At 33.0% G+C, this 15,807-nt stretch overlaps 2 protein-coding genes across 2 annotated transcripts; one reads left to right on the forward strand and one right to left on the reverse strand.

Moving 5' to 3' along the window:
• Positions 1–2,974: 2,974 nt before the first annotated feature.
• On the forward strand, positions 2,975–4,492 carry LOC122582708. Its single transcript, XM_043755132.1, has one exon. The coding sequence runs from the start codon at positions 3,398–3,400 to the stop codon at positions 4,331–4,333; it is 936 nt and encodes a 311-aa protein (XP_043611067.1). The 5' UTR covers positions 2,975–3,397; the 3' UTR covers positions 4,334–4,492.
• Positions 4,493–5,671: 1,179 nt separating this feature from the next.
• On the reverse strand, positions 5,672–11,191 carry LOC122581281 (F-box protein At4g02760-like). The gene is made up of 12 exons (XM_043753480.1): positions 10,832–11,191; positions 9,667–9,842; positions 8,548–8,745; positions 8,345–8,455; positions 7,684–7,769; positions 7,478–7,599; positions 7,278–7,342; positions 7,103–7,175; positions 6,956–7,018; positions 6,559–6,623; positions 6,409–6,480; positions 5,672–6,321 (listed from the first exon to the last, which is right to left on the reverse strand). Exons 1-12 carry the CDS (start codon positions 11,132–11,134, stop codon positions 6,138–6,140), a joined length of 1,518 nt encoding a protein of 505 aa, XP_043609415.1. The 5' UTR covers positions 11,135–11,191; the 3' UTR covers positions 5,672–6,137.
• Positions 11,192–15,807: the final 4,616 nt, after the last annotated feature.

The following is a 15,807-nucleotide window of genomic DNA, read 5'->3' on the forward strand; positions in this document are numbered from 1 at the left end:
ATTTATTAGCTTAAAATCCTCCTAATCTGTTAGAAGGTGACATTGTGAAATTTCAAGGGGGAGATAATTAATCCACTTGTCTCATAAGGTTTTATAAAAAAATTTAGGTTAATGTTTAAGATAATTAATCAATTTTTATATTTTTAAAATAAATACTGAAGTTTTGGCGTTTTGCATTTATAGTTTGAAAAAGTTGTCGTGTGTATTGATAAAGAATGTAGTTCATTCACATTTCACACAAATATCTAGTCACGGGTCTTATACACAAAATAAGTGACTGAAAACATTTTAGTCTCATGAAGAAATTTTTTTTTTCTAAAAACCTTGCATTTCTGACTGTTAGTGAGTAACTGAGTATTCTATCCCAAATCCCATTGGATAATAGACAAAACATAGTCTATAATTAAGATTCGAACTTGCGCCACTTAAGTCTCTGAAGTAGGATTGTTTGTCCATACTCATGAACCATGCACATATGTATAATATATTATAAAGTAAGTTTATTTTTGGTTTTCAACATTGAACTTAAAATTTAATATTGATTTTAAGTTTCAACATTGTACAGATTTTAACACATACCATATTACCATATACAATAGCCACATTAAATCAATAACTTCCACTACTCACCGGCGCCACCGCCACTAATTTTCGCAACCACCACCGCCGCTACTGCCGCTCGCCACCACCACTCGTCACCGCCACCACCGCAGACGCCATTACATCACCACTACCGCCGCCACTTCCATCATCGTCGCAACGCACGGGTATATTTCTCTCATGTTAATGTGGAACTATTTTTTTTTCAACCAATCTATTATGATAAATACATGTGAAAAAACATATTAAAATATGGACAACCATTAAACACTTTTTTTTAGCGCATCATTTACTACAATGTTTAAAAAGACAACCAATCTCGATTTCTTATATGGGAAAAGTTCATATAAAAGCTATAAATTGGTACTTAAATTACTCAAAGTGTCGATAATAAAAAGCCCTGTAATATGCGGTAAAATTTGTCATACTAGATCTTGAAATCGACATTAATTTATAATTGGTGTGAAATTGACAACGATTTATAATTGGTGTTCATTACAAAATTTACAGGTCCATGTCAACACCAGGAAAGATATACAATAGAACCTCTATAATTTAATACTCGATAAATTAATAACTTCGATAAAACTAATAATTTGTCCGGTCTCAAATTGGGACCAGTACAAATTCGGACCCCAATCAATAAAATAATAAGATAATAACTTTTTTGAAACCCTAATGTAAATATATTAGTCCCAATAAAACTATAAATTAATAATTCCTTAAATATTTCAAAGTTTTAACATTGTCTAGTAAAATAATGAATCTATAGTCACTTGTTTTTTTTGGAACTTGGAATCTAAATTGAGTTTATCTTTAAATTTTATCATCGCATTTAAGAGTTGACGCATTATCTTCTCGTATTGTAACAAAAAGTTGCGAAGTGTTCAATGATCTTTTGAGAATGTTTTATATTGTAGTTAGACTAACTTTCAGATCAAAAGTTTTGTCAACCCACTGCACCAAATTTTGTTGGGTACACCCATGATGATCTCTCTTATACTTGTATAACAATTTTTGTTGTTGATTCGTCATGGACTCATGGTTGATTTTTTAACACCTTTTAGTTTAGAAGTCATAGTTGATGTGATTTTAAAACTTATCCTTGAGCATTTTATAGTGAGAAATCTAGAATCATGTACATTGAACTATCTTTAATTCAAAACAATGCACTTGACAAGTTCATTTAATTTAATGTGTCAACATCAATTAAAAATGAAAATTAAAAAGGGAAACTTTGAAAGTTATATATGAATATCTTTAAATTAATAATTTATTAATTTAACAATATAATAATATCTCGATTAATTTATAAAAAACCATAGTCTCGATATTATTAATTTATAGAGGTTTTACTGTAGAAAACCACTGAACTAGGTAAAGCACAAAAATTGAATACTCCAAGCAAACTAAAGAACACCAACCATTTAAGAAGGGATCAAAAATTGTCTCATATATCCTTGTATAACAACAAACAATCACATCTGCCACAGTGCCACACAAATTAGAAAAAACAACTACAGCTTAGGCCGGATGGAGTGGGTAGGGGAGGAAACCGGTACCGGACCGGTATAGGTTGGCATACCGCACCGACCCTCCGGTACACGTGGGGTGGGGAGGAAAGTGGGGAGCGCCATGCCTATTCCCATGCCTATACATCCGACCATTACTAGCTTAAAATAAAAAAAAAAAAGTGGGGAGGGGAGGGGTGGCGAGGTGCTCCTAGCATTAGGGGAGGGGAGGGGAGGAGAAGAAAAATCGGGGAAGGGAGGGGAGGAGTGGGGAAGCTCTCCCCCAGCCTTAAAGTTTTAAACTGTATGGTCAATTTTGTTTAGTTACAAAATCATTAAATTATGTCATTACTACAATACGGTCAATTTTGTTTAGTTACAATATATCATTAGATCATATCATTGTAAGTTTAGAACTTTGTACCCAGGGACGGGTTATGCGTAACACACTATTACTTGATTACATGTATAAATGATTTTCATGTGCTTCCTTTTAATTTTAATCTAATGTTTGTAACTTTGAAAAAACAAAAAGAAAACCTCAAGCATGATAAGAAAAGGAAAATTCACCTCAACAGAATGGTACCCATAAATCCACAATACCCCATTTATAAATGTTCCTTTTTGTATAGGCAACATATGCTTTAATTATTGTTGTTTACATTTCAAAGCAAAGATCTTGTTGAGAAAACACAATTTATTGTGCCCAAAAAAAGGTCAATCATAAAAAAGAGGGCCCTGAGCATGAAAGGACACACTCATTCCAAATTCCTCTCCCTCACCTTCACTCTGTGTATTTGTATGTGAGATAACACACAAAGTGCACACAAAAGCTGTTTCCTTTTTCTGCTTGAACCACCTGTATTTTTTGTCATGGAAACTTTCTTCACAAAACACCAACAAATCTTGGCCACTTTACCAATTTGAGCTTTATGTTATATAGCCTAAACTCATTTTCTTACTCCAAAAAATCTTGAACTCTTTGCCAAATTGAGTTTCATTCAAGAAATTTCTATACAACAACAATACTCAATCCTGTCATACGTCAATAAATCTTGGACCTTTTCTTAGAATACTAAAAGTTAGGATGGTTTTCAAAGATTACCCACATATTCTTTAAGCCTCAATGCCCATGCCCATACCCATTTTTAATATATTGACCCTTTTGTTAGTCAAATCTTTTAAAGAAATTTAAGGGTTTTTGTTGTTTCTCAAAAAGTTTCAAACTTTACCACTACCCAAGTGTGGCATTGTGGTTAAAAGGTTAAAAAAAAAAATTTCAAAAAATGAGGGATTTTCCTTCTTGTTTTGGTGAAAATGGTGTTCAAATTGCTGATGCTTCTTCTTCATCAGGTGCTTCTCTTGCTACTACTACTACAAATAGTACTACTAACAAAATAGCACAAAATCTTGTTATTTGTGTTTATCAATGTAGATTACATAGTACATCTTGTTTTATTATCACTATAACTTGGACTAAAAACTTAATGGGCCAAGGTCTTTGTGCTGAAATAAATGATTTAAGTAATCAATCTCTTTGTAAACTTGAAATCAAACCAAGTTTATTTAGCAAAAGAAGAGGGCTTAAAACGTCGAAAATGGGCTCGAAATCAATCAACATTTTTTGGGATCTTTCTTGTGCTAAATTTGCTTCATCCCCTGAACCAATTGAAGGTTTCTATTTTGCCATTAGTATTAACCAAGAATTGATATTGTTGTTGGGTGATATGGAAAAAGAAGTGTACAAAAAGATGAATTATGCTATAAGTCATTCACCTAATACGGTTTTCATATCGAAAAGAGAACATATTTTTGGTAAGAAAGTGTATGCAACCACAGCTCAGTTTTGTGGCAAGGGACAAGTACATGATATATTGATTGAATGTGATAGTATTAGTAGTACGAGTGAACCGTGTTTATTGATTCGGATTGATGGAAAAATGGTGATGCAAGTAAAACAGCTTCAATGGAAGTTTAGGGGAAATTATACTATTTTGGTTGATGGATTGCCTGTTGAAGTATACTGGGATGTTCATAGTTGGTTTTTTGGTAAGTTAACTGGAAATGCAGTTTTCTTGTTTCAAACGTGTCTTTCGGCTGAGAAGTTGTGGGGTTCGGGTCATCAGTCTGTTTTTAGCTGGTCAGGTTCGTTGATTAAAGATTGCGGCCAATCTCAAGGGTTCGGGTTTTCTTTGGTCTTGTGTGCCTGGAAGAATGAGTAGGGAAGTTGCCGTGTGGTTTATACACATTGTAATCGTAACTGGATGCATTTTTTTTCAAGATTTTTAGCCGTTTTTTATATCTATTGAGAAGGTTAACTAGTTCTTGAACGCAATTTATTGTCTAGTTTTATAGTTCTATATAGTGTTCATCATTTTATATGTAGGTGGTGTTTTGTGATGCTTGATAGATGCTAGAACAAAACTTATCTTCTTGGTTTCAACTACATTCAAACGCAACCCAGAATCTACCAAACGAACACGCCTAAAGTATATTCAGCTAAGGCGCAGGTCTAAATTACATTTAGGGTCATTTAATGGAATGTATCGTTCTAAATGAATACAACGTTCTCAAACAGTTTATTACTACTTAAGCGTAACATTATAACAGTTGAAGTTTTATGCATCATTTGCCTATAACTTTGCAACTTTTTTTATAAAAAACTTTACTTCTGAAAAAATGTTCCTGTACCGGCGACTAGCAAGCATAGGTTTTCAGAGGTACATGGATCATCAATACAAGAACAGATTCAGTAACTTTCTGTTTAAAGGGGCTTGTGTTGCTCACACAAACCCACATCGCTATTCAAATTTCCTTATTGTTAAGATATGGATCACTAAAACATTATCAGTTGATTCGTAAGGGCTGTCACTCGACATGATTTGCATGGTTTAAAATAGAATGTTACTAATTATAGCTGAGATTTACATGATCACCCCCATGTCCTGTTTGTTACATCACATGGAATATAGATGTGGATGATCGACCCCCATCACCCACCATCTGCCATCTCAATTTGCATCTATCTAAATAGATATGCAACTGAAATACATTACTATCGTCTTTTGAGAAATAATATGGATCACTTCGCTGTATAAACTTACTTCACCAACCATCACAAGTATTCGAACGAGTCTTTGCTGACTGTAATAGTCCCTTGCAATTATTTTATTTGGATCCTGGTAAAGGCATTCAGTATTTGTATCTACACTTCTAGCATTTGATTCAGATGCGCCAATCAACCAAATTTATGTAAGAGGATTCCAGATGGTTACAATTGATGGTTGAATCAACCCCATGGGTCAGGAACCATCTTTTAATTGGGGCTTCAACACATATTGTCAATAAAATTAATTAATATCATGAACAACTTATGTAAATTAGTTGGCATTTTAATAGGGAAGATATTATTACTATTAAATAAACGTAACTGGTGGATTCAACGGTTATAAAGGATTTTTTTTTTTTTTCCTTCGAACATTGGTTATAAAGGAGATGGACAAGAGTCATCAGACACATGATTATTAATCTGCATACAGCTCAAGGCAGGATACACATAATAACAAAACGGAGAAATACTCATTCTTGGATCGCCACTTAATGGACAAAAAAGAAGGGCGAGAACACATTCCTTAAAAATTAAGATATACTTTCAGCTGCCATGATAATACATAATACAATAGATTCCCACCATCACTAATCAACTAGCAAGAGCATCGAACAGGATACAACAAGTACTGGGACCAGTAAGGTCCTAAAAGGAGTCCTACCATTTTCCAAGTTGGATCATGACATCTACCATATAAGTTAAACACAGGAAATGATCTCACCACCAACTTCGTCTCCAAAAGGTCAACTCCTCGGTCCTCTTTCCCCGTGTTTGCATGTACCAGTATGACCACCACTTGAGATATCCAAGGCAAGTATAATTATGGTAACAGTGCGGGAAAGAGATGCACCTGGTACCCGTTATTAACCGTGATACGCCACATTGTTATTTGTTGAAAAAACTGAACAGAACTCAACTTATTCTGAATTTTCTTCGTAAATTACATAACCGCTTTCTCTACTGTCTTCGTTAATACTACCATGATCACTATAGTAACTCCCGTCTGATGTGCTCATGAAAACTGATGCATCAGACGCATAGCTGGTCGACTGTGATGGGATACTCAAATCACTGGCTGACATTTGTTCAGCTTCAATGTAACTGCAAACATTATAAACGCAAATTCCAAATGATTATATGTTTTCAAGCCAAGAAACCTCTTCAAGCCTCCCCAAGTGATGTACCTACCTTCCTTTTGGGAATTCAGCAACCAGGCAGAAATCAGGCCTCTGTTCCAATAGTTGCTTTATAGGAATGAAACTGAGACAATGCACACGATATCTTTGAGAACTTATAGATTATGTTCTACTAGAAGTAGGAAAGGATACACTGCCATACCTAGCACTGTAACACCTATTGCACCAGTCACCCTCACATGCTAGACCTTCCCTGTTAGATATGTCCTGTTCAAAAGATGGTAAGATTTTCAATATGTGTTCGAATTTTGAATACACTAGACCAAAAACTGAATGTCTAATTAGCTTTAAAAAACAATACAGCTAGAGGTGAAAATTTCTACCCACTTACTCATAAATGGGTCAATCTGGGTCATCTTTATCTCAAACAGGTCAAATCATTAATAAATTAGCCAGATGGGTCAATCCAACCCGACCCAGCCTGCTTCAGCTAGTACCCAACGAAGCTGGCCATCTTGCCACCTCTAGATACAGCTAAAGCAGTTCAAATAAAGTTAGCGGGTTTTCTTTAACAAAATATCTAAACTTAAAGCACGTACAATATATCTAAGAAGTTTGAATTCTCCTGCAAGAACAGCTGCCATGAAGCGCTCAACTTCAATCTGCCAATCACCATTGAATAAAGGGTAATTAAAAGAAGAGTGGAAGGGACGTGAATGAAATAATTGAAAGACACTATTCCATACTTCCTTGAGATGCATGCAGTCTCGTAATAACATCACCTCCAGATGATCTCCACCACCATTGACACCAACATTCCTGCAATTTTGAACTTCAAGTTAAGACCAACAAAGAACATGGAAAATCAACATAAATTAGTGTTTCAATTTACTTCAGTGTAATGACCCATAAGTCACTTACTTCAAAAAGGCACCGGTAAATGAGTAAGATGTTGAAAGGTCAAGATGTTTCAATTTGTGTAACCCCTGAAAAAAAGAGACCGGCACATCAAGAATTGAAGCGATAGGTCAAACTTAATTAACTTACCAGTAGCAAAACTACTGAATAAATAATAGATTAATGCCTCATTTAGTTGATTATATGAAGATTCAGATGTGTACCTTCACCAGCATACGAGCCTTGTAGTCGTGCAGCTTGAATCCTTTTAGTGCCAAAGTGGTTATGTTAGGACAGTTGAGCACAAATTCATTGCAGGTAGGGTATTTCAAACCGTCATCTCTACCTGCATACAATGAATAAATTTACCAACAGACAGAACTCCAAAAGTTGTGCATGAAACAGAAACCAACTTTAGAAAGGCACAAACCTGTTTTTGAGGATTCGAAGACCAAACGCTCTATCAAGTGGCAATGTTTACTTACTGACTCCAATGTATGCCTCAATTCAACATGCCTGTCATAGGGATATCCTTAGTAATTAGGATATAGAAGCACATTCTTAGAGGTAAAAGGAAGAAGAATACATTACAAAACACCTCGACTTTTTAGAACAAGTCTGAGTCAAATAGCATTGATCATAACTCAGTGTAAGTGTGTAACTAGAAGTTTGAATTATAATGTGCAATTCAAGTGAGAGACTGATACTAGTGAATACGTTCTTATTTGAAGATCTAGTACTTAATACTTTGCAATGTTATGTACTAATGATTTAAATAGTCTTTCCTCTATTTATAGAGCATGCGAACACTATCTTATAAGTCAAAATACTTTTAGTTAGAATGGAGGTCAATTTCTTGTAGCAAATTAATTCTGCCTATTTCAGTATTTCACCCTCTAAACTCCTCCAACCTATGCCACAGACTATTGTGACTCATGATTCACAAAGCACAAAGAATTTTTTTGGGCATCTAGATATTGTGAAGAGAAATGGATGCAATCTCCTATCCAACTACTTGCCATAGAAACTATACTCTGTAACACCCTCACTTATAAGCTTGATGATTTCAACAAAACATATAAAGGACTTACAGGCCCACAATTTCCAAATCAAGAAGAGACGGGCAAGCTGATAATGATGTCAAGAGAGCTGCATTATCCATTCTTTCAATATTGTACAGGTGCAATCTCCTCAAATGAGCGCTATAAACCACAACAAGAGAACATAGACAACCTCAGCATATAACCTAGACTGAATAGGATTGATGCTTCATTAAAATATAAAGAAAACATACCCAGGTGCACCACCATTCCCATACAAAGAACTTAAGCAGGATCTTGTTAGGATGGAAGACTCCTTTCCTTGTCTTGACCGCTTCTCATTCCACGAAATTCCTGATGCATCATTTGCATTCCTAATGCTATAAACTAATGGCTGAGAGGATAAGAAAGGGGGAGCAGGAATAGGTGGCAATACACCAAGCTTGATAGACCTGCATGTGATAGAAACTGTAAGTCGTAGAACATCATAAGATAATATGTTTTAAATATACATTATGTGCATAATCTGAAATACTGCTACAGAATAAGAGAATTAATTTTACAACTGCGATTTTATTATATATATCATGTATCAAATAATTCACAGGGTACAAAAGATCCATAAAATCATACGGTTCATATGTAGATTGAATATGTTCCAATGTCATAGCATTACTTCAAGTTCACAAGATGATTAGAAATTGTAAGTTCTCAGTGCAAACTTTGGAAATTAAACTGTGAAACTCACAAGGGGAAGGCAACCTTTCCCAACCCATATATGGTCCTCAGTCCAACAGTCAGGGGCATTGAACTTCGTATAGACGTCACAAACCCATTAATAAGAACCTTAAATAAGGTGATAGAGCGAGCACTTAGCACATTGTATCTTTGAAAGTGTTTACTTAACTAGATATGTGGGTCTAAGGATGGAATTGGAATACAAAGAAAAGCACACATACCATCATAGAATGGGAATTCAGTTCGAAAACCAAGGTATCATATACCATTTGCATTCTAGTGTGTGATTGGACATGAATATATTCCCTTGAGAAAAAACAGAAATCCACCATTAAAGTCAAAGTTTTTGAAAATAATATGGGTTAACCACACATACCTATTACAAACATCAAGTTTACAATATATACAACAAATGAATCTTTCAACATAAAATCTAAACTAAAAGCATTATTGTGGTTAAAAGTTAAACAGCAACAGGTTTTGATACATAAAAATCTGAAGTGGATCAATGCAGCATCGTTAAATTGAAAATATCTTAAAGTCCTAAATTTTAATATAAACCCATAAACTATAATCCTTACCAAATGTGGTCATCCAACATAACCTTACACATAAAGTAAAAGAAATGGTTTTACCTAAGTGCACTTCCAGCTCGATGAATCATTGTCGACACCACGGCATTGTTCACTTTAGGGACTAGCGTAGCCAAGTCAATGTCAGCAAAACACAAAGGATCCATAGCACACTTCTGAAAAAATGTACACGTAGCCGCAACATAACAGACGCTTTGTGTATCAAGCATAGAAAAAACCTGCCAATCATTATAAGAAATTGAGATGAATTTAAAAAAAAAAAAAAAACGCTACCAGCCTACCATTGTCGGTGTAAGAAGCAAAGCAATAGAAAAGAAGGTACGACTAAAAACTTCTCAGAAACACCTGAACGGCTGAACTAAATAATATTCACGATATCTTTCTACCCTGCCCCATTCCCCAAGAGCATGAGCCGAAAATAATTATAAAAAAAAAAAAAGCTAGTCGTATTTGCATTACATAACCAAATAATATTCATTACAACATTCTTCCTATCCTAATTGCAGTTTGCATAAACAGCACGAAGGTTGAAACAGAATCCAATAAGTAACTCAATAGAAATGTGTTTCAACTTTCAACAACAATTGCCATAACACCAGAGAAGGCCGAAACGTCTACTATAGTGCTTATATATATATATATCCCTCATAAGCGCCTTATCCAAATTATATTCATGATATCCTAATTCTCGCAAATATGAACAAAAATTAGAAATAAAACTAAGCATAAACAGGTCAAACTAGAACCCAATTTTCTCATCAAACTTGAATCTATCTCAATTTCATTAATTACACTGTAGAAAATTGCAGACTAATATATTTCATTCATTCAAGTAAAAACACCAACCAAAATCAGTTAGTTAATAAAATATCAAATCATTACAACATGTAAACACAAACACTCATCATATTTTCTCCACAAATTAAATCATTCGTGAGAATAATAACAGATAAACATAAAAAATAAATAAAAACTAACAGCATAAACAGATCAACTTATCATCTAATTTAGTATTTTAAATCAATCAGTTAACGAAGCATCTTTGAATAATAATAATTATGCGTAATTATATACATACTTAACTGATTAATTTAGAAGCTTGGATTAAACTATAGCTTGATCTGTTTAGCAGATAGCTTTATATAAACATAAATATAGAGAGAATTTGAAGGAAAAAAAAAAAGGTGAAATGAAATAAAAGTAGTACCTTAATAGTGAGGTCAGGAGAGAGAGGCCAAATGACAGCGTTATGATGAGAAGAGCATATTCTAGCAGATCGATTAGCTGCTTCAAGTAAAACCGATCCGAGCCGCAACGCGCGTTGAATCAGCTCATTCTGATCGGAATTCGAGTCGAGCAACCGATCAAATGAAGCTTGGATTGCCGACGGTGGTGAATCGGAAAGCGCTAAAAAGGCGGTTAAGAGTGAATCCATATTGAAATGATGATCGGAATCATGTTGATCGGAATTTGATGATGGTTTTGTGAAAGAGCAAGGGCGTTTGGACATTGAAGATGATGATGTTGATGAGATAAATATATATATATATATGTGTGTGTGTGTGTTATATATATATATATATATAGAGAGAGAGAGAGAGAGAGAGAGAGAGATGGAAGGAATCTGTTTGTTGTTTTTGGAGTGATATTTTAATTTTTTAGAGAGGGAGAGAGAGAGAGTGTGAAGAAAGAGGAGTACGGACAAGGAGAAAGAGGGAAATTGGTTGAGTGACATGTGGGAGTGAAGATATATGTGTACGTGTAGCTCTACGTTCGTCATTTTTTCTTTCTTTGGTTACTTTTAGAATTAATAAAAAAAAAAGGCTTTTTAAAATGTAATCTCTGCTATGGTTAACAATATAACATGTATACAAATTTTGTAATTTCGAATATAACTAGTTTTTTGTCCCCGGACGTTGCTCCGGGAGACATTACGTGACATGTAAATATGTGAAAAATTATATAAAATGAAATTTTCGTGGCAAAAGTTAAAAAGTAAAAAGTTATGTGATAAAAAGTAAAGAAAAATGAAACGTTGATGGCTGAAGTTGAAAAAATAAAAGTATAAAAAGTAAATAGAACAAAACTTTGTGTGAAAAGTAGAAAAAATAAAAGTGATGTGGCAAAAAGTAAAATGACGAAAACTTCGTAAATTTATGTGATAAAAAGTAAAGAGAATGAAACTTTCGTGACAAAAGTTAGAAAAACAAATGTATAAAAAGTAAATAACACAAAATTTTCGTGCAAGAAATAAAAGAAATAGAAGTTGTGTGACAAAAAGTAAAAGTTTAAAAGTTTCTGTGATAAAAAGTAAAAAGAATGAATTTTCATGGAAGAAATTAGAAAAATAAAAGTTTAAAAAACTAAATAAAACAAAGCTTTCGTGCCAAAAATAAAAGAAATTAAATTTAAGTGAAATAAAGTTAACTGTTAAAAGTTTCCGTCATAAAAAGTAAAAAAATGAAACTTTCGTAGCAAAAGTTAGAAAAACATATGTTTAAAAACTAAATAAAAGCAAACTTTTGTGCTAAAAGTAAAAGAAATTAAAGTTATGTGACAAAAGTTAAAAGGTTAAAGTTATGTGACAAATATTAAGAAACCTAAAGTTAAAAGGTTAGAGTTAGCTGATAGGGACCATTGTTGTAACAAATTTAACGACAGGGACTATAATTGTAGGAAAAAATTAACAGTCGTTAGCTGATAAGGACCATTGCTGCAACAAATTTAACGACAGGGACTAAAAGTGTTGAAAATGTGTGACGCACGCAAACCGATTCATGCTTTTTAGTATATATAATAATCACCATTTTGTCATGTGTTATATAGGCCAGCGGATAGAGCCCCAATTTTTAACATCCCCTGATTTTTAAAAATCAATAGTTATATATTAGTATTAACGATTTTTGTAACCACGATCGCAATATCACAATTAAGGCTTAATGAATTGGCAATGATAGAAATTGGGAATGATAGATAATATTGATTTTAAAAGTTTGATCAAAGATTATGCTTCAAAGACGGCAGGAAGAATGACAAATGAACAATTTTCAACAAATATTGAAAACATGGTAAGTTTTAACTACTTTTATGATAAAACATTTTTTTTAATGAATTTCTAAAATCAATTATAACTTTTTTTATTACACTTTTAGCAATTGGGGCCCCATTTTTGAAATTTGATCTTGCACACAAACTTTAAATTTCATTTACTAACCCTGATAATCACATATGTATTATAATTGGAACATAATATTTTCGTAAGAAATAAACTGGAGTCCTTCAAATTTTTGTCAAACGAGTTGATAACATTTCTTAATAAAATTGTCTCAAACAACTTTAGTTTAATATGAAGTTCATCACTTTCAATATTTGATTAGATTTTTCTAAAGCATTGCTGATAATATTTCTTGGTTAAATTGTCTTAAAACTTTAGCTCAATATGAACATAACCATCGATATCTGATTTTTCATCATACGTCAACATTTGCTTTAAACGATATAATAATCAACCTAAAGGTTTTACCACGTGACAATGTAATTCATTCATCCTTACACAATCTTTTCATTTAATTATAAAAAGTGTCATCATAATGTTTTTGTTATGTTGATATTAGATGGGTTTATCATTCCCTTTATCATGTATGTCTATATATCTTAACTATGTATTTAATATCTATGTTATATCATTTTTTATGACTAATTTATATACAAAAAATCAAGTCCAATACTAGAGGGATGCGAAATGAACTGGTGGCCAATGTCAACCTCTTGCCTTATTCATTAAGTGAATTTACCATCAACTTTGATCATCATCATCATCCTTAAGCAACCAGCCAACCATCAACCGACATGCAGTGGCAGGCTGACAGCCTTAGAAAATGAAATACTCTGTCCGATTCATGAAAACTATGCTCCAAACTCCAATTGAATTCATACAATTGTGACATCAAGGTAAATGTTATCACTTAGACCCAAATAAATACGAAGACTGAAAGATTTTTGATGGATTCAAGCAATAAGATGTTGTGACTAAAAAGATATCACTGGAGACACTATTTCATTTCATTACTCTCAAGCTTATTTTATTGATTGAACACAATGTGATATAGTTAAAATTGTGAGTGGTTAAAAACGTAGAAAAAAAATAAGTAAATTAAAAAAACCACTTAAATAATTCAAGTATCTATTTATTGAAAATATTGGATATATGAGTGATATAAACGCTAGGGTTGTCAATATTCGACCTGACACATAACCCATCCGGAAAAAACCGGGTTAAGGTTGTGTATTTTCGACCTACCAACCTGCCAACCTAAATTTTTTGGGTCGGCTTCAGGTTAAGATTTGTCAGTCCGTCAACTCGATACTTTCTAAAATTAATATCTTTTAAGTATATATATACATTATATCACATTATATCCTTAAAGTAATTTTTTAAAATCTTTGATTATGAAAAGTTAAATTAAATCTTTTTTTAATGTTTCACAAACATAATGAATATTAAAGTAATATTTATTATTCTTTTATAATAAAAAAAACAAGCGGTTAGTTTTTTAAATAATATTATAGAAAATATTATGTAAGTTTATTATTAGCTACATTATTACAAGTAACTTTATTTTTTAAAACTGTAATATTAACCAGTTTGAACCAAAATCAATATATTTGTCAGGACAATCCATCAACTAATATACTAATAGGGACGATACAAATTAATCCAAGTCAATACAGGTTGGGTTAAGTTAAGATTTTCGACCTTCGACTTGAAACTTTTAATAGGTCAGATTAGGGTATACCAATTGACAACCTTAATATTAAACGTTGTCTTTCACTTTTTACTTTTTTTTTTTATTTTAAGAAAAGAAATAAAGTTGATTGCAAGAATCATCCTTGTAGTTTGCTTATTTTCGTGGTTTACATCCCTACTTAAGAATTTTAGTGAAATTGGTCCAAACTACATAGTGTTGTTGCACGTTACATCCCTGAAACGGATTCCTTATATTTATCTCCGTTAAAGACATCATGTGCCTCTCACATGAGGGCACTTTAGTCTTTTTGGTCTCACACTTAACTAAACCAAGATCTTGTATCTTTTTTTCTCATATACTATACCATCGGTCCACCACAATTACTTTACCGCTACCAAAAATTACTAATCATTTATCAAAAATTTGTCTTTGTATCTCTATTTCTATGAATTCTAAAACATCCATGTATCCATATAAGTCATACAAGATATACAATATATTATCATATACGTATACACCCATGTTCATCGAACACCATCGAACAATCTGGTTGTGGAGAGGTGGAGGAAGCATCAGATCCAGCACCGTGACGAGAACCACCATACCAACACCATCGTCGGAACTTCAACCGTTTTCAACTCTCTACAATCGCTACCGGAACCCACTTCTTTTCTTCTCATGCTATGGCTGATTTGATTATGTATATTAACTATTTTGTTGTTAGGATGATATATAGATAAATAGATATTAGATTTTTACGGTATATTCGAGACTTGGTAACGGTGGGCGGAAGTGGTCAAGGTGTTGATGGGTACTACAACAAACCCAACCAGCATATACAAGTGATCAGATCTTCAATTATTGAAATAAAGAGAACAAGATAAAAAAAAAACAACACCATTGATAAGTACAAGTTTTGTGGCATAAATCAAGCCATTCTTAGTCGTCTGAAAGTGACATCACCAGAAAACCATCTCCATTTGTTTATATATCTATTTGTATGTTGGGCTTCAAAAATCTGATCAAAATAATGATACATAACATCCATTGTTAGTATGTTTGGTATATGTAATGAAAATGATTTGTATTGGGGATTGAAAGACGGGGAAAAAAGAAATATGGTTACATATTTGTAATAATGTAATCTAAACACAAGTATTTGTAATGAAAAAAAGGGATATGAATGATTCACTGATCGATTTTCATTTCTATTTTGTTTTTGATCTTTTTGATAAAGAAATAAGGGTGATTAAAGGAGAATTAGGGTTGAGTTTTGTTATATGGCGTATACATATATAGATACATACAATACAGATATATAATAAAGAAATGTAAACAAGGGGTCAGCTGGTTGTGGGTTGGCAAAATACGAATTTGCCCTCACATGTGGGGTACGTGACATGACTTAACGGATATATACTAATGCCATTAGCCA

Source organism: Erigeron canadensis, chromosome 9, assembly GCF_010389155.1.
Source record: "Erigeron canadensis isolate Cc75 chromosome 9, C_canadensis_v1, whole genome shotgun sequence".
NCBI lineage: Eukaryota > Viridiplantae > Streptophyta > Magnoliopsida > Asterales > Asteraceae > Erigeron > Erigeron canadensis.